Here is a 19,189-nt window from a genome sequence, read left to right as displayed (position 1 = left end):
CCAGTATGTCATAGTGAAGTATTGTCATGAACAGAATTTCATAGTGATTTTTCAGTGAAATATAGTCCAGATGGAACTGACAAAATTTCATGGACAAGGACACAAGTACGGTGTTAAACACAGAGCCTAGGCTCACACAGAACAACAAAGCAAATGGGCTTCAAAAATACATGTGTCACGTGAAACCATTCATTCGGGAAAACCAACGGTCTAATCCATGTAACAAATGAGAACCGAGAAACACTTATGAACCACATCAACAAACGGCAACTACTGTCTGAATACCAGGAGTCGATTTCACAAAAATAACTTCCGACTAAGATTGATTGTAAGTTTACTGAATCGTTCATGACTTACGATCAATCTAAGTCCTTAATTAAGTTTTTTTTTGTGAAGTCGACTCCAGGTTCCTGACTTAGGATAGGTGCAAACATATGCAACGTTAGTTAACGTTTCTATTGGTACCAACCTTCACCCTTATCTGAAAAAATAGTGTTACATCACAACATAGAAAGACGCACTATAAGATATCAATTGAAATGACTGAAGGTGGTTTGGGTGTCTTTCGCCATCTTGGATTGTAAAAAACGGAGAATCTAAGGTCAAGATTTTGAATGAAGTTAGCAAAATTTGATGCAGGAATGCAGATAACTAACGTGAATTTGCATTTAAAAGAACAAATTTATTAGATTATAATTTATAAATATTAATATTTGTACAAGTGTTGATTATTTCTGCTTGATTTTTAATATTTTTAAATTAGCATTTTAAGGGAAGGTAACTCTTAAATAGTGCATTTTCTGAAGGAATCTACATGGAATTTTGCTATTTTGTATTTTAGCTTGAAAAAAGCACGGTGACCCTATCTTTTCTTTTGATATTCTCAAATTATTTTATAAAAAACTATCTTCTCGTACTTTATTTTACAATTCTATCATTTAATTTAGCTTTTAATCACATAATGGTGCGTTTTCCTGTATAATCCATACAAAATTTGTCATATAGTCACGACCTGTAGCTTGAGAAAATGCGTGGTGACCTATCTTTTTTATGACATTTTTTAACACATATCAATAGATACTACAGTGGGCGAACTGGTGACAAAATATTACTTCCCCTGTAAACAGTGCGCTCTTCTGACTAGAGGTAATCGGTAAACTTCGGAAAAACAGACGATGCTGTAATTGTTTAGCTTGTTTAAAATGTCAGAGCTAGCACAAACGAACTAAGACGTGTCAACATAATGTGAGTATTATAAGGAATCAGGTAAAATAGTTATTGTTAAGTTTATCACATCATCGTATCATCATATGATAGGTAAATGCGTGAATTTTTTATTTTCAGTGTCGTCAGGGTTCAAACTTGTAATATGTATTACTGTATATTTTTGTCTTGATTAATTATTTGGTTCAAATTCGCTTTGAACTAGCCTCAATATAGTTTATATGTTACTGCGACTACTTTTTTTCGGTACCATTTGTGACCTTTGTGTTTTTGCTAATGTAGTTTGTTGTGATCCCTGTTTATCTTATCTTTCCAACGGATTTTTAGTTTCTATTTGTACTGTGTAAGATTAAGGGGATTCCGAATGCTAACAAACATGTGTTATCTATATCTCATTCTTTATATCCCTGTCATTCCGAGTTGTTGGCAATGGTTTTTGTCGGCCATATTTGTTTTCCCTTTTACTGTTTTAATTATGAATCAGGCCATGTGTTTTCTCTCTTTGAATTATTGAACAATTTGTCATGCTGGGACATTTGAGTATGGGTTTTGATCATTGTTGAAGGTATTATGGTGCGTGACAACTAGTTACGTCCTTGTCCTTTGGTCATGGATGGATAAATGTCTCATCAATCATACAACATTCTCTTAAATTAATGTTGAAGACTTTGAAAAAGACCATTTTATATTTTGGGGCATGGGTACCGTACAGTATCAACTAGCACAATCATTTTCCATTTGTATCTATAAAAATATTAGGTTTTAATTCAGAGCCGACATTACCAAATATGGATTTCATTCGACGAGTATATTGTACTTGTTGGTATTGTAAATGTAAAATTGGTAGTCGTGTATTAGTTATGTGCTCTCACATCGCATTCTTTTATATTGCATCTGGATTTCAGCAGTATACTAACAAATATTTCCGAGTTCACAACTCAGGTCAGTATTTTTTAACTAGACGCTAAAGAAATCCCGAACCAGACAAAATTGTTGCGCTGCTGATGAAGCAACAGTTACTGAAGATTTAACTTTATATAAATTACTAACTGAAAATATGCTTATTGTTTAAAATAATAAAAAGAATGCATTCATTTCATAAATAAACAAACTTACAATAATATTTAACAATAAAGTTTATAATGCAATCACGACTTCCCTACCCGGAGTTCTAATGACTGCGTTATAGAGTAGTGTTTCCTGCAATACAAAATAAAATGTTTCTTATCTTCAATTGTATTGCAAGACTGGCATAATCGGTTGGCAAAACTGGGCTAGACAGTTGACTTTACTGTATTTGTAACTGTCTAGGCAATTATTAAAGAGCAAAATCGATTAAACGACAGATGAAAACCGAGTTCATTCACAATGGCTACCATCAGCTTGGTTTGTAGTAGGATTGTCAACAGTAAGACCTGGTACATCTATAACCATATCAGTGTAACTCCGAATGGCTATATCCAGATCTGTTCTTCCGTATCGTTCAGGGAAGATTATTAAACACAAAAGTCCAGCACCTATACTTCCTACCACTGCCCAATTGACCCATGATGTCCCTGAAATACAAACGAAATGAACTTTAAACATCTCATGTGGAAAAAAGAAGTTTTACACTACATGTAAGAAGAATAATTTTATGAACATTTGTATTTAAAAAGGGATTTTGAGAACTTAGCTTTGATTTTTATGAAAAACAGCATGAATACAATGTATCATCATTTTCCTAAGAAGTCAATAAAACAATTCCACAAGCGTATGTCTGTTTAACTAAATTCTCGAATGTTACCACATCAAATCATAAAAATTTCCTGAATTATGTCCTTTTTGTGTCCATTAAGAAAAGATCTTATCTTAATCACCGTATGCCACTCTAGCTTTGTATTAAAATGAGCTTGCATCTACCAATTGTTGTACGGACACGTAGTTCGTGGTAGTACTGTTTTGTTTGTTTGTATTTCGGTCTAATGTTTTCCTATTTTGATTTTTCCCTTGTAACAGAGACTCCCTACAACATTGTCATTTGTATTCTTTTGATGTAAATGTAATATATACATATATATATATACTCATAATATATTCCATCAACAACATACACTGCATTATAATCGGGTGTATAAACCACGAGGTAAAGCTGACGAAAGTAAGCATCACTTGACTAACAAAAACTATAAATATATAGCCTAGTCATAAGTCAGAGTGTATGCGGAGATGTCACGAACGCATGGCTTTTAATTTCGTTGAAGGAGGTAAAAAAATTGCAAGGGCAAAGCCAATTTGTATATCAAAATTTTTTCGGCTAAATTCGAAACGAAGAATATGTAAATTTTAGTGCCAGCCTTGATTATTCGATTTATATATATTGTCATTAGAAGAGTTGTTACACATGACATTTAGATGTTTGTAAACATATATTGCGTTCACTCATAGTAACTAAATCTGCATGCAACCATACATACATTATTGCATAGGTAAAGCTTGTTCACTTGTTGATTAACATGACAACTTTTTTTTTTATATAATTTTAGTTGTTTGTTTCCTTACCTATTCCAGGTATCTGTAGAACAAAAAGTAGTACAGTACCACTAGTGCTGTTTAAAATCGTCAGAAAAGCTCCAGTTACACCTTCTGCGACCGGATATGACGTTTCAGCACATAGTTCATAAAATAACGCAATTCCACCATTTACAAACATTCCTGCTAGAATACTAGAGGTGTATAACTGTACTGAAAATTAAGAGAAAAATGTCAATAATATAAATTCGTATCGAAAAGGGTCGTACTAAGCAAATACTATGGACCATAACAAGTTCACAGACACCTATTTCAACAACAATTATATATATTGTGATGTTTCAGATCAAATTATTCGTTTGTCCGTTGAATCACACTGATCTCTATGTCGTTTAACCGAACGAGTTATACATCACTGATTTGTGCTTTTGGGGAATATTTAGTCTTGTAACAATTGTTTATTTTTTAATTTTTGCATATTTTTGGAACAACTGGACACACTCAGCTAAAATAGGAAGTACAAGAAACAACTTACTCTCTTTAAAGATAGTAATGTGGCGAAAGTCCCCTCTTCAAAAAAAGATATTCGACAGGAAATTTAACACTTACCAGTAAAGAACGCTAAAACTTTGGTACATATAAGAGTAAACCATACAATTGCACCTCCTCCGCACAAAAATAAACACATCAGAAACAACTTCATATGTTTCATAAATATATCGGAAAACCTTAAAGGAAAAGAAAAACAATCATAAACTTAGTCGTCAAGCTAGTATCACATTGTTTATTGTTTATATAAAGATGTGGAAATATTAAATTAATGCAACAGTAGTTGCAGCGACGATTTTATCTCGTAAATAGAGATAGAAACGAAAAATCACGGGAGAAAAAAAAACACAAAAAAAAGAGTGAACTATACCACATAAAATCCAAATCGAACGTTACATGGTGCGTCGACATGGTAAGAGTCTCCTGCTATGCACGTATTACCCGCCAGTTGAATTCACACTGAGCCAAACTATCATAATCGGGAATAGGACGCAATCGGTACAGTTACAGAGCAAACGAATATAATGAAAAAACTTTCGAAGTGAAGAGACATCAAATTCTCTAATAAAATATGGGTTTTATACTTATTAAAATCTGCAATCAAATTAAGTAAAAAGCGAAAATGTTTCTCTTAAGTTATTCACCATAATTTTTTTTTTCATCTCTAATAACTTTAAATAGCGTGGCTCGTTCTATTAAATTGTGTTCCATTATGCTGTTAATTGATTATGTAACACGCGGAGAGATTTAAATAAAGCATAGAACAAAGGAACATATCTGACCAAAAAGGGAGAATTAACAATAGGGAGCAAAACATGTCTCTTTTTCCGTAAATGTTTGGTTTGATTTTCATGTGTGAAACGTAAAAATTATCTGAATATAAGAATTAACTTAAGATTTTATTTTAGATATTTCATTTGAAAGTGTGTGGGAAAAGAAGGACAAAGCGTAGAACAATCAAAAGTTTTGATATTATTGCAAATAGTGACTGAGACTGTAATTGAACATGTTTGGAGAAAGATTGAAATTTAAAGAATCCATACTCTGTTTAGTATACATCATAACACTATTTCTATAAAGGTCATTTTACTGTAGAAAGAATGATGTTGAAAACTTGAGAAATATGTTTAGACAAACATCTTGACGATCGAATCGGCTTATATGATAGCTCTTTTTACTGATTTTCAAGAAGTTAAGTTGTCTTAGCGGCAGATTTTCAGCGTTCTTATCACCAATGAAGACGAAAATGTTTGTTAAAAAAATAGTGTGTCCCACATCTCTTCTATTAATACTTTTTTCTGTATCTTATGTCTACCTACTGTCAAACCAAATCAATGTAATAGAACTTTTTTTTATAGGAGTTTAAGAGTACAGTGCCCGTCTGGTTAAGTGTTTTATCGGGTTATCTTACCTGGCTACAAAAACACAAGATACACCACCTGCTATTGTGGCGTAAAATCCTACCCAACCGGCTTCCATCTGCAAAAATATACTTAATTTAAAACACAATCTTTATAAACGGTCGCAGCAGTCCATTCCATTATTCAAAATATCCATTTCATTATTCAAAATTGGCTATTTCTTAACTTTCACGCGTATTTCGACATTTTAGTCCTGTAATATGCGTTGTGGAGCATGTTGACTATATACATCTTGTTCCTCTCGTTATAAGCTTTCGAATGAGGTATTAAGTTTATCTATAATTAGAGGCTAAAGGGTCGCAGCAGTCCATTCCATTATTCAAAATATCCATTTTATTATTCAAAATTGGCTATTTCTTAACTTTCACGCGTATTTCGACATTTAAGTCCTCTAATATGCGTTTCGGAACATGTTGACTATATACATGGTATTCCTCTCGTAATAAGCTTTCGAATGAGGTATAAGGTTTATCTATAATTAGGGGCTAAAAGGTCGCAGCAGTCCATTCCATTATTCAAAATATCCATTTCATTATTCAAAATTGGCTATTTCTTAACTTTCACGCGTATTTCGACATTTAAGTCCTCTAATATGCGTTGCGGAACATGTTGACTATATACATGGTGTTCCTCTCGTAATAAGCTTTCGAATGAGGTATAAGGTTTATCTATAATTAGGGGCTAAAAGGTCGCAGCAGTCTATTCCATTATTCAAAATATCCATTTCATAATTCAAAATTGGCTAACATGTTTAACCCCGTTGAATTATTTATGTATGTGTCTATACCAATTCAGGAGTCTGTAATTTAGTGGTTGTCATTTGTCTATGTGTTACATATTTGTTTTTCGTTCATTTTTTAAAAATAAATAAGGCCGTTAGTTGTCTTGTTTAAATTATTTTACATTGTTTTATTGGGGCCTTTCATAGCTGACTATGCGGTATGGGCTTTGCTCATTGTTGTAGGCTGTACGGTGAGCTATAGTTGTTGATGTCTGTGTCATTTTGGTCTTTTGTGGATGTTTGTCTCGTTGATAATAATACCACATCTTCTTTTTTATATTTCCTCATTTTTATGCATAGTGTTGCATTTAAGTCGTCCGTCAACCCTTTTATGGTCATTGCGAATCAAAATATAGCTATAGTGTCACGGTCAAATTTTTTTATATTTTTTTCACTATTCACCGGTTCAATTTGAATAATGAAACATAAACCATTTCATTATTCATTATTCATTTTTCAATATTGAATAGTGAATAATGAACTATTTCATTATTCATTATTGAATAATGAATAATGAACTATGAATAATGGACGTACTTCAGCCCCGTATCTTTATAGCTATCACAATATATCAGTTTTGTTACATTGTGTATAAGCCAAATCAAAATAAAGTTTTTATTTATATGAAGTTATGTTACTCATAAATCCTTCTTATGTATACAGTAAATATAGAAGATAGTTTTATGGATTCTGGTTTTATTTACTAAGTAGAAAAACGTGGCTGTCAAAAAGATTTGAACAACGTTATATATATTTTTTTACCTTCATTAATATGTAATCGTACCTGAGATATTCCTACAGGGTTGAGTATTAAATCCAGTACAGCGCCCCATGCTCCGTACACACCCGTTGGTATTGCACAAGCCAATGAGATCAACCACAAAGGGCCATTGCTGTAGGAAACAGAATATCAATTTGAATATGTCCGTTTTAGTTCAGGAGAAATGACAAAAACAATACATAGCAGTGTCATTTGACCATATTTACGTAACATTAGCTTTAACTAGTTCATCCTCCAGTTTATATTCAGACGAGACTTTTTTTTTGGATTATAAGGAATTCACTTGTGTGGATTCCGCGGGTTGGGATTAATAATAAATTAATATAATTATGCGCAAGTAACATAGAATCTTAAATCAGCACAGATTACGGAGACCAATTATCAATCATATTTAGATGTAGTTTGGGCTGTATTTGTCGTTGGGTTACTGTCTTATCAACGTTTGCACCACATTTCAATTTACTCATTTATATATTGTGCCTATAAACCAACCGAAGAATGTTAGAGCAGACGGGTTTACACTCGTCACATCTGCAACACTGTCTCGCTTTGCGCAGCCGCAACTATTCTCTCCCGTTACTTTAGCTGGGAAAAAAACGCAAGCTTTCGTTAATGGACAGGTATGATATGCAGTTATCACTACACAAACGCAGACATATATACCATTTCATTGATACTTACGTCAATAATTTACAAAATGCATTTAGATAGTCAACTCTTTTGACTGATGCTGTGTAACTTGGTGCCGATGGAGGCTTATCAGGAAAATATATAAGGACGGCAATAAATACTAAAGCTGCTAAACCACATTCTAAAACAAAATATTTATATATTAAAAATCTTTTAATATACAATCATATCAAGATTAAGTCTTTCTATGTAAGTCTTTTTTTGTGATATGAAGGCTTGTTTGAGACCGAGTATAATCAGCTGGCAACTCGTCAGTAAATGTCTTTTTTTTAACTGTGGTTGGCTATGGTAAATTACCACAACCTATCACAATCAGTTCATATTCGGAGACATATAGAGGTAGGCACTTGTCTTTAGATGAGGACCGAATGTTTATCTTTAGGATGTTATTTTTTTGTTGTTGTCGAGTTTCGGGGTAAGTTTTCTGGTTTTTACATTTAAATACCAGACATTTGATGGATTAACTGTTATTTGTCCAGTTTCAAATGGCAAACAGTTCTGAACACAAACCAACAATTATAGTAGACGGACACGTGAGGGAGATCAGATTTTCTGAATGACATTTAACAATGAGAAATTCATGTAACTTCTTGGAAAATGATTTTCTTACATTTTGTCTCCAAGATTTAATCATTTGTCATATTATATAAGACTATTCAAATTTACCTTGAAACATTCGCAGTGATACCTGCAGCGGCGACAATTAAGACATGATTTTTTTTATTTAATGTGTTGTATTATATGATGATCAACTGTAGACCAATTTTTGTTTACCATGTTGACAATAATGCGATACTAATGTATTCCTAATCAGCATAAAACATACATCTTTGTAAATAGTGCGTGTTTGATTGAGAGGCGGATTAACTGATACCAGTCACTTGAGCTTTACAGTATTAACATCTACTTTATTTTAAAAGAATTATCGCAACGTTTCTAAAGTGGGTTTACATACATCCGCGTACTAAATACACGAATGATGTCGTTCTCTTTAAACTCTGACACTTACCATAATACATTAATCGCATGATGTCGTCTTTCAATTGCTCTAAATTTAACAGCACTACAAATGATAAAGATAATGATATCAGCAGGCAGTCTGTTAAGATGTACTTTTGTTTTAGGTATATTTTCAACTTTATACATTATTATAAAAAAATATGTTTAAAATAGAACAAAACTTTGCATTCATATACCAGATTTATTCTATTTATAATTTTCTTTTAAAGACATAGTAGAAGCTAAATGTACTACAAACGAATTGGTAATGCAATTCTATATATCTTAGAAGTTGGTGATTAAAATAAACTAGAGGTGTTTTCAAACAAAAGTAATAACATGAGGACCCAACCTCAATGTTTTGATTAATTATTGGCATAGATGATGCATACATACTCTTCTAGTGGGCAACATAATATAAACATATATTAATGACCTTCAAAGAAAGAAAAATATTGGTCAAAACGAGACAAGCACAGACTGGCAACGAGAGTGATTTCTATGCTCCAAAAATCGTTCGCGGGGGATACAATGAACTACACATAAACTGGGTCTCGACTAGTCTGACAGTTGACCGTAAACAGCTTGGTAGTCAATATTACGGCCATAAATGTCCTGGTTCTGTAGTCTTATTTGAGAAACCAAAGGAGGAAAATATGGCCACTTAGGTCTTCTTCCGACTGGCAGAAATGACCTGTTCAATTGTGGTCGTTACACATACGCAGTCACGTCTCGTGTAGAGATAGTTCCATGCTTACTGCACGTTCAGAACTCTTGCAAGAACTCTTTAAGGGGTCTTTTGGAGGCCTGCTGCAAGGATAAAGTTCTATCCCTAGCAAATAAACTCATCATAGATACCAGTACTAAATTTTGTATATACGCCAGACCCGCGTTTCGTCTACAAAAGACTCACCAGTGACGCTCGAATCCAAAAACGTTAAAAAGGCCAAATAAAGTACGAAGTTGAAGAGTATTGAGGACCAAACTTACTTGAAGTTTTGCCAAATCCAGCTAATGTAATCCATGCCTGAGGTTTGTAAACAGTTAATTATAAATATAGCCATATCAATGATAATTCATGTCAGCACAGAAAAAGTGCTGACTACTGGGCTGGTGATACCCCCGGGGAAATGATGGCTTCATTTTCCAGTGAAAGTCCAAATTCTCCAACTTTATCCCGGACGAAATTTATAACAGGACCTACATATTGTATTTCCTTGCCCTGAGCATGCACGACACATTTCCCATTAGACTTTAAGCAGCCAACAGTCAATCAATGGAACGAAATGAGAATAGGCGGGGTTTAGCGGTCATAACTTCTTGATCGTGTCAACCTGCTGACAAGAAACTGCTAACATCTTCAGATCACGTGAGATAAACACTGGTTGTAGGTGACTTCTCATTCTTGGTTGTAGGTGACTTCTCATTCTTGGTTGTAGGTGACTTCTCATTCTTGTTTTTCTGTGAACCGTTGAATGTATTTTTCCCCTGGGATAATTTTCCTGGCTATTGTTCTTACGGGTTTTTATTTCTCCTTAGTTTTGTGTTTATATTCTTATGTCATCACATCCTACCCTCGGCTTAGTTTGTGTTCATACAAGCATATTTGTCTTGGGGTCACATTTAAAGATGTGATAATAACATAGAATTCACAGTTCACTTGAAGCTCTACCAGAAGAGCACGGAGCACGACGATACATTACGACGGGAATCGAGATCCCATGTTATCACTGAAACAAAATGTCTTAATATAATTATATTGAAGCTTTATCTATGTCTACTTTCATACCTGTATGATTATGAGATATATTTGATGCAGGTGTGGTTGTTCCATTAACAACATTAAAAGAGTGTCCACTAAACATGCTAGAAACAAAAGAAAGAATGTTTTACTGACGTTTGCATAATAATAATCCTGTATATAATTAATGTAGGCAAAACCCTTAATCAATATCATGACTATGATGTCAATCTTTTGAGGTCTACTGAAAAGTCGATATTCATTTAGAAACCAATTATGCTACTTTATTGTTACGATCCCCGTTTTCTTCTCCTCGTTTGTGACACCATATAATACTATTTTTTTCCTGATTTGTCTTTATCAAAATCAAGATACCGAGTGCCACATATTTAGATTGATTTGCTTAGCCTTCCAAACGGCGATCAAAAACCTCGTCTTATGCATGGTTGGGTGCCTTGCTCCGTACTAAGTTTTATAAAGAGTATTGGAGCCTATTGTTTGACTTATTAGAATTTGTCGGGCTCTCTTCGACCAGGAACATATATATACTGTTTCCAGCTTCGACTTATGAATTTTAATTGTTCCTTTGGTATATTATGTCTCTTTGTTCCGTATACAATGGTGTTTTCTCGTTTGGTATGCTTAATGCATGCTAATTTCTTTTTTGTTGTTGGAATATTTATAAAAGATAACATTAACTTATCATCTTTGAAATTAAAGAAAAAAACCAATAATAGAACACTTAAAACATGTGAATTCCAATTCTACACCTAAAAGCTCTCTTAAAGTAAATTTTCGGAAATACTTTAAATTCGCTGCTTACTAGGACGATCTTGCATTGGTAGGTTCGTAATTATTCAAGTCATCACATCGAAAGTTTTACCGACATCTTGATTGATTGTTGATACAGTTGTTGTTGATTGCTTATCGTTCAGGCTCAAATATTTAATGCATATTCAGGCTGATACCAAATTACATGTAACAATAATAACTAAATGTTCCTGCATGAGGGGTTCACGGACTGAATGCCACTGGAAAATAAGGATATATAATTATAGACGATACTATAAATCTTGTTTGAAAGGGTTTTTAACATGCATGGAGCGAGACAATCTCTCTACATGAGGCTTAATTCAAATTTGACTTTCCCATTCTGACTAGACGTGACAGCAATTGTATACATACTGCACACAGGGCCTACTATTTGAAATTATCTGACAGTTCAATGTAAACTTTCATAATGTTACCTTATATCTTGTGCTACTATTGTTTTGTATTTTGGAGCCGACACTAGCTGTGGACCTGCAATAATAGAGCATTATATATATGACGAAAACTCACACATTTGTGATGTTGGAACAGAGCCACAGTTCTATAGTTCTTCGACGTATGACTCCTATGTTTCACTTCGTGACGTTAAACATAGGTTGAAGTTTGGCATATCCAAATATGATACATGTACGATTGAGATCAATTAAGTATATACCTTCTACTGAAGTTGATGTAAAGGTAACACATTCAAAGACCAGTGAAGTTTGGGGTTGATTATATTGTGGCTTTGAATTAATGGTACGTCATCTTGAAAAGTTGTAATTTGATATATTATTGATTGCATATTTTTAAGGATTTGTGAGTCGTTAAATTTTGATCGCATTTACGTTTGTATTTGTTCGGTTTGCAAACCAAATACTGTTGGTTGAGGTATTACGATTTTATATCCAACTGGAGAAGTAAATCGATCTTTCGCCCTCTAAAAATTGTAAGTTCTTGAAAAAAATATTTCGATTATGCTTTTCTTTTCCGGAATTAGGAAAAACATAAAAACTTTGAAGAAGACACCAATGGTCCATAGTGCATTGTTTATATGTTATTGAGGAATTTAAGTTTAAGTCAATTTTTCGTAGAATATTTGTCAACATAATTCAGAGGATTCACACTTTAAAATCTTCATTCATTCATACATTAGTCATGTTAGTAACCGAAAAGAATAGCTTTTTGCTTCTAAACTTTTTTTAAGCAATAGCCAGACAATAAACCAAAATCTGTCAATGAACAAAAAAAGTTTGTTTTTTTGTCATGAATGTTTGTCTCTAATATTTAATTAACTGTGCATTTGTATTCAGACATCGCAGATCAAACTTATTCGTTCATTGTGTAATCATACGTTTTTTGATTGAGTTAAGCCTGCTAATTGATATTTTATCGTATGTTTTTCTATGTTGTGATGTTATGCTATTGTTCAGAAAAAGGGAGAAGGTTTGGATCCATTAAAACATTTAATCCCGCTGCAAATGTTTGCACCTGTCCTAAGTCAGGAATCTGATGTACAGTAGTTGTCGTTTGTTTATGTAATATATACGTGTTTCTCGTTTCTCGTTTTGTTTATATAGATTAGACCGTTGGTTTTCCCGTTTGAATGGTTTTACACTAGTAATTTTGGGGCCCTTTATAGCTTGTTGTTCGGTGTGAGCCAAGGCTCCGTGTTGAAGACCGTACTTTAACCTATAATGGGTTACTTTATAAACAGTTATTTGGATGGAGAGTTGTCTCATTGGCACTCACACCACATCTTCCTATATCTATAAAGTGAATCTTACCGATTGAGAAGGTTACTGCAAATCCTGCGTATGCCATGAACGTGGAAATGGCAGTTGCTGTAGCTCTCTGATTTGGCGGGAACCAAATTGAAGCCAACAGCGAAGGCCCTGCAAACAAAGCAGTCCCAGCTATTCCATTCAGTACTGCTGACACATATATCAACCTAGTATAATGAAAATTAATACCATATAAGCATGATAAGTGATTGAAATTGTTTCAGAACAAATTCGAAAATTCCATAATCAGTTCCTTAAGGTGGTCCCTTGGTATATTTAGCCTCTATTTTTTCAAAACAATTATACACAATATTTGAACTTATATAATGCCAATAACAATTTAGAGAATCATTGCCTGAGGGATTTCAATATGTCAAAATTATCAAAAACTGCTGTAAAATGATCAAAAAAATAATGTAAATGTCTGTTCCTATTCCCGATTTTAATGACCATAATTACAGTCATATTTACAGAGAAAGAAGTTTACATATTAAGTCCAATTTGCAAAGGAAATTAAAAGTGAAAACTTTACTATAATAGCTAGGTATATTTCGTCATGATATAAGTATATGCTTAAGCGTATTTGCTCAAATATGATTGCCTCGCACACATAATACACATTGGTTGATTATAAAGTTTCCTCTTTGACGAAGGGAGGAAATGTTTTAAAAGTATTTCTTGTTCTTCTCATGGCATCGGGTTCGGACCAAAACTTTTCTTAAAATATCTCGGCAATACGGCCTACGATATTTAGCATAGAGATGAACTATCAGAAAAAGTGTATCATATTTCATCATGGGATTAAGTGTTTTTATTCAGTGGAGTGACGAGATGAAGGAAGACATTAGATGTCGTCCACTTAACATACTTCAATTATTACTTCACAAAATGATGATCAGGGAAAGAAATTTTGCTTTACAATAGGATACTTTCGAACCCTCTCGGAATAGTTGTAAGGGTTATTTACACGAGTGAGACTGGAATGAGCGTTCTATTTATACATCCATTAATATTCGAATAACAAGTATTGGAGTTCCGTCATTTGGATGGCCCATCATCTCTTTGTTGTCAATGAACGCGCTTCATTTGTTCTGTATCCTTTTGAATAAATATTTCCACTTGTTGAACGAGTTTTAAAACCAAACACATTTCAAATAAAATCGGAAATCATGTTTTCGAGAGGAGGATTTTTTTTTTGGGGGGGAGGGGGATGATTGGGTTGTCAAAATATCTAACATTGACTCTTGCATCTATATGCTTACAACTTAAATAGAACAAACAAATACTAGCTTTGACATGTCTTCCATTGTTATTTTTTTTTACCCTATGCACTAATTTAAATTAAAAAAAAACAATCACAAAGCTAAGGTTAACATTTTCCTACCCTGAGGCGTATTTAGGGATGTTTGTAATGCATCTCAACCCGGCAGCCAGAAGTACCAGGGCATCACAAATAACCACTGAGATTCTCAAACCTGAAATGGGAATCACATTTGTGAAATAGAACAGTAAAATAAGGTAGCTTATATATAGATACTATTTATTAGCTCTCATTTTGTTTAAAAGTAATAAGCATCCTTACAGATCTTTATAATGTAAGCTGATTTACATTATCATTCTAACTTACCTTTTGATATGGTCTTATTCGGGTGACTCCATATTATGATAAAACAGAGACAGATCTACTTTTTTAAATTTTATATAACTTAAAACATTGACCTTATTTTCAAACAAACAGTAATAGCATAATAGAAAGAGAAACTGTGTTTCTTTTTTACATTGACTGTTTTTGCACTACAAATCTTCATTGTAAAAAACATTTTCCAATATTCAATCTGTTCTAACCATGTCTGTGCATATGTTTGGAATTTCAAATGCTCGGTGCCCTATACTTCGTTCTTTATTTGGCCGTTTAAAGTTTTTTGATTGTAGCCACTGATGAATCTTTATTAGACGAAACGTGTGTATATCATGTATAATGTATATCGAAACTATTAAGTGCCTGGTATTTATGATTAGCTTAATGATAATATAGTTAATTGAGGCTTATTTTCATGATATATCTAGCACATCTGCATATAATTAGTTTTTATATTCATCAGATAAATAGGTAAGCAATTATTTTACATATTAAATTTTTATCTATACATATACATGTACACATACTATACGAGTACAACCCATATTAAATGAGACTAACGTAATATTTAAAGAACACGAAATCAATACACATATAACGTCTGAAATGACCAATAGCTTGAGGGATGTTATGCAACATTACTTGACCATTAAGGTTCAACAAGAGGTCAGCAAATAAACGGACATGTAATCCAAATAAATAAAATATAATTGAGGCTTTGTAAGTGATCCCCTTATTCTAGTTTATGTATATAACCATAATAATATTAATTTTATATTCGTTAAAATTGTATCTTCTGTTAAATATGGTCTGACTTATACGGTCATTTATTTGTTGGCTAGGTACTGGAAGTACTCATGGTAATAGCGTGTGTCTACTTATTTAAAATGGCATATTTTACCATTTATTAAAGAACATATATCTGCTTATTAGTTGATGTTGCAAATAATGAAAATATCAATTATTGTGTCTACCTTTTTCGTCCATGATATAGCTAGCCAAGAACACAGTAAAAATAAAAGCAATATTTCCTAAATTCGGAAACATTCCAATTTGGCCATCGCTCCATCCAAATACTTCCTTGGCCGACTGTGCTATTGGACCCCAAGTATTCCAAACAATGTTCTGTGTAAAACCACTTATAGCAAAAGCTATTAAAAGCCACCACCTTCGTTTATAAACTATCTCTTGACGAATCGGTTTAATAAGGGGTTCGATATCCTCCATATCCGTTATTAGTCATTTGTCTCTAATAAATGTTTATTCTCAGCAAATTTTATGTAAATAACATACATACACACATTAAAGTAATATTTCTACATTTTTATTCCATTCTCTTTATGAAATTTGATAAAACCAAATTTATCTAACAGCGTAATGCATATCAAAATATTGTGTGTATTCGTATTATGATAACGGTCACAAGATTGGCTGACCTACTTATAAAGTGAAAGTAGATCTAAAACTAAAACATTTGACGGAAAAGTGAGATACGGAAAAAAAAACCCGGAAAAGATGTTCAAGATAGTTATGAAACCTGTTACACTTTCAGATTACCAATATTTAAACTGTAAAATACATTCATTGTTTGTTAAGGAAGAAAAAAATGACAAATATATAGAACATTTAAATGGCCTTTTTAAGCGGCTATTGGTACTTTATGGAACGGAACGGAACGGAATTTCATTTACGGTATCCAAAGGGGGCATTTATCAAAATTTCGAAAAATCTTTAAAACAAAACAAACTTTAAAATTTCTGTGTTTTACGGTTTTCCATATACAAATAACACAAATGTATACTTAATCTCATCTTCACAGGTGAAATGTGTAATAATGTATAACATCGGGAAATATTCTGTAGATGAATATGTCGGATTGTCCTGATAAATTATCATGAAATTAACGCATTTGCAAGTCATGCATTATGATATCTAGACTGACCTCACGTCGTCCTTGATTAGAGACAGTGATCAAGTTGAATCTGATTTAAACTTTTTAATTTTATTTTTCCGTTCCGTTCAGTTCCGCAAAGTACCAATTGCTCTGAGGAATTGGTATTTAACGGAAAAAACGGAAACAGACATCTTTAATGTAATGATAAAAAAAATTGTCTGACACCTCGTTTTGCATGAGTGGTATGTGTTTTAGATAGCATTTTCGACTTGATCAATAATAAAAAATTTAACACAAAGGCAGGTTACACAAAAAGTCTTTCTCCTTCCATCGGTAATTATATTTTAAAAAAGAGGCCTTCAACAGCCCGTTCCGACGATTATTAGAGACAGTGATCAAGTTGAATCTGATTTAAACTTTTTAATTTATTTTTCCGTTCCGTTCCGTTCCACAAAGTACCAATTGCTCTGAGGAATTGGTATTTAACGGAAAAAACGGAAACAGACATCTTTAATGTAATTAAAGCAGTATAATAAAAAAAATTGTCTGACACCTCTTTTTGCATGAGTGGTATATGTTTTAGATAGCATTTTCGACTTGATCAATAATAAAAAATTTAACACAAAGGCAGGTTACACAAAAAGTCTTTCTCCTTCCATCAGTAATTATATTTTAAAAAAAGAGGCCTTCAACAGCCCGTTCCGACGATGATTAGAGACAGTGATCAAGTTGAATCTGATTTAAACTTTTTAATTTATTTTTCCGTTCGTTTCCGTTCCGCAAAGTACCAATTGCTCTGAGGAATTGGTATTTAACGGAAAAAACGGAAACAGACATCTTTAATGTAATTAAAGCAGTATGATAAAAAAAATTGTCTGACACCTCTTTTTGCATGAGTGGTATGTGTTTTAGATAGCATTTTCGACTTGATCAATAATAAAATTTTTTACACAAAGGCAGGTTACACAAAAAGTCTTTCTCCTTCCATCGGTAATTATATTTTAAAAAAGAGGCCTTCAACAGCCCGTTCCGACAATGATTAGAGACAGTGATCAAGTTGAATCTGATTTAAACTTTTTAATTTATTTTTCCGTTCCGTTCCGTTCCGCAAAGTACCAATTGCTCTGAGGAATTGGTATTTATCGAAAAAAACGGAAACAGACATCTTTAATGTAATTAAAGCAGTATGATAAAAAAAATTGTCTGACACCTCTTTTTGCATGAGTGGTATATGTTTTAGATAGCATTTTCGACTTGATCAATAATAAAAAATTTAACACAAAGGCAGGTTACACAAAAAATCTTTCTCCTTCCATCGGTAATTATATTTTAAAAAGAGGCCTTCAACAGCCCGTTCCGACGATGATTAGAGACAGTGATCAAGTTGAATCTGATTTAAACTTTTTAATTTATTTTTCCGTTCCGTTCCGTTCCGCAAAGTACCAATTGCTCTGAGGAATTGGTATTTAACGGAATCAACGGAAACAGACATCTATAATGTAATAAAAGCAGTATGATAAAAACAAGTCAGACCCTTCTTTTTTGAATGAGTGGTAAGTGTTTTAGATAGCATTTCGACTTGATCAATATTTAAATAAACAGCTGCGCCATGAGCGCATGATACGCCCGTCGTCTTGTGAAAAAACTTAAATCTTTTTTGAATAACACAGGGTTGTACAGGATGTCATGCTTAGTATATCCTGACTCATTCCTTATTCCCGCTCAATAGGAAGATTGTACACGATGTATTTGGAAACCCGACGCAACATTAGCCTGTTAAGTTTTAAGCAATAGAGATACAGCGCAACATGTGAAAAAAACCCTCTTTTTTTTTACAAAAAACTCAATAACTCGAAAATATAAAAATGAACCAAAAAGTATACAGATCTTTAGATTAATATAACAAAGAAGTGTGTAAAGTTTTAAGCAATAATCATAAATCGTTTTTGAGATATGGTGCGACATGTAAACCCCCCCCTTTTTTTTTTTACAAAATACTCAATAACTCAAAAATGAAATTTTGAATCATCACCAAAAAGTATACAGATATTAAGATTAATATAACTAAGAAGCATTTAAAGTTTTAAGCCATAATCAAGAATCGTTTTTGAGATACGGTGCGACATGTGAAAAAAACACACCCCTGTTTTAGTTACAAAGTGCCATAACTCAAAAAGTTGTAATCTTATTTTCACAAAAAAGTATACAGATCATTTGACCATCATAAGAAACAACTATGTTAAGTTTCATGAAATTTGGATAAGTCGTTCTCAAGTTACGGTGCGACATGTTTACACCGGACAGACGGACGGACGGACACTGGACATTTGTATACCATAATACGTCCCGTCAAAATTGACGGACG

General features: G+C 33.0%; 1 protein-coding gene across 1 annotated transcript; it reads right to left on the bottom strand.

The window, feature by feature from the left end:
- Positions 1-2,270: 2,270 nt before the first annotated feature.
- Positions 2,271-16,358, bottom strand: LOC134714563 (solute carrier family 49 member 4-like). The gene is made up of 12 exons (XM_063575916.1): positions 15,905-16,358; positions 14,676-14,766; positions 13,295-13,458; positions 11,945-11,999; positions 10,746-10,822; positions 8,967-9,020; positions 7,949-8,078; positions 7,271-7,379; positions 5,696-5,763; positions 4,345-4,463; positions 3,766-3,948; positions 2,271-2,780 (listed from the first exon to the last, which is right to left on the bottom strand). Exons 1-12 carry the CDS (start codon positions 16,155-16,157, stop codon positions 2,584-2,586), a joined length of 1,500 nt encoding a protein of 499 aa, XP_063431986.1. The 5' UTR covers positions 16,158-16,358; the 3' UTR covers positions 2,271-2,583.
- Between the last annotated feature and the right edge of the window lie 2,831 nt (positions 16,359-19,189).

The sequence above is a fragment of the Mytilus trossulus genome, chromosome 1, assembly GCF_036588685.1.
Source record: "Mytilus trossulus isolate FHL-02 chromosome 1, PNRI_Mtr1.1.1.hap1, whole genome shotgun sequence".
In the NCBI taxonomy this organism is placed as follows: domain Eukaryota; kingdom Metazoa; phylum Mollusca; class Bivalvia; order Mytilida; family Mytilidae; genus Mytilus; species Mytilus trossulus.
Note: the sequence above shows the minus strand (reverse complement) of the source record. Positions and strands in the feature narration are given on the sequence as shown.

Excerpts from the sequence above, each read along its gene's own strand:
- LOC134714563 (XM_063575916.1), bottom strand. The coding sequence starts at position 16,157 with ATGGAGGATATCGAACCCCTTATTAAACCGATTCGTCAAGAGATAGTT. Across the intron at positions 8,079-8,966 it reads CATGCGATTAATGTATTATG|AATGTGGTTTAGCAGCTTTA; the intron begins GTAAGTGTCAGA and ends ATTTTGTTTTAG. Across the intron at positions 4,464-5,695 it reads TCTTGTGTTTTTGTAGCCAG|GTTTTCCGATATATTTATGA; the intron begins GTAAGATAACCC and ends TTTTCCTTTAAG.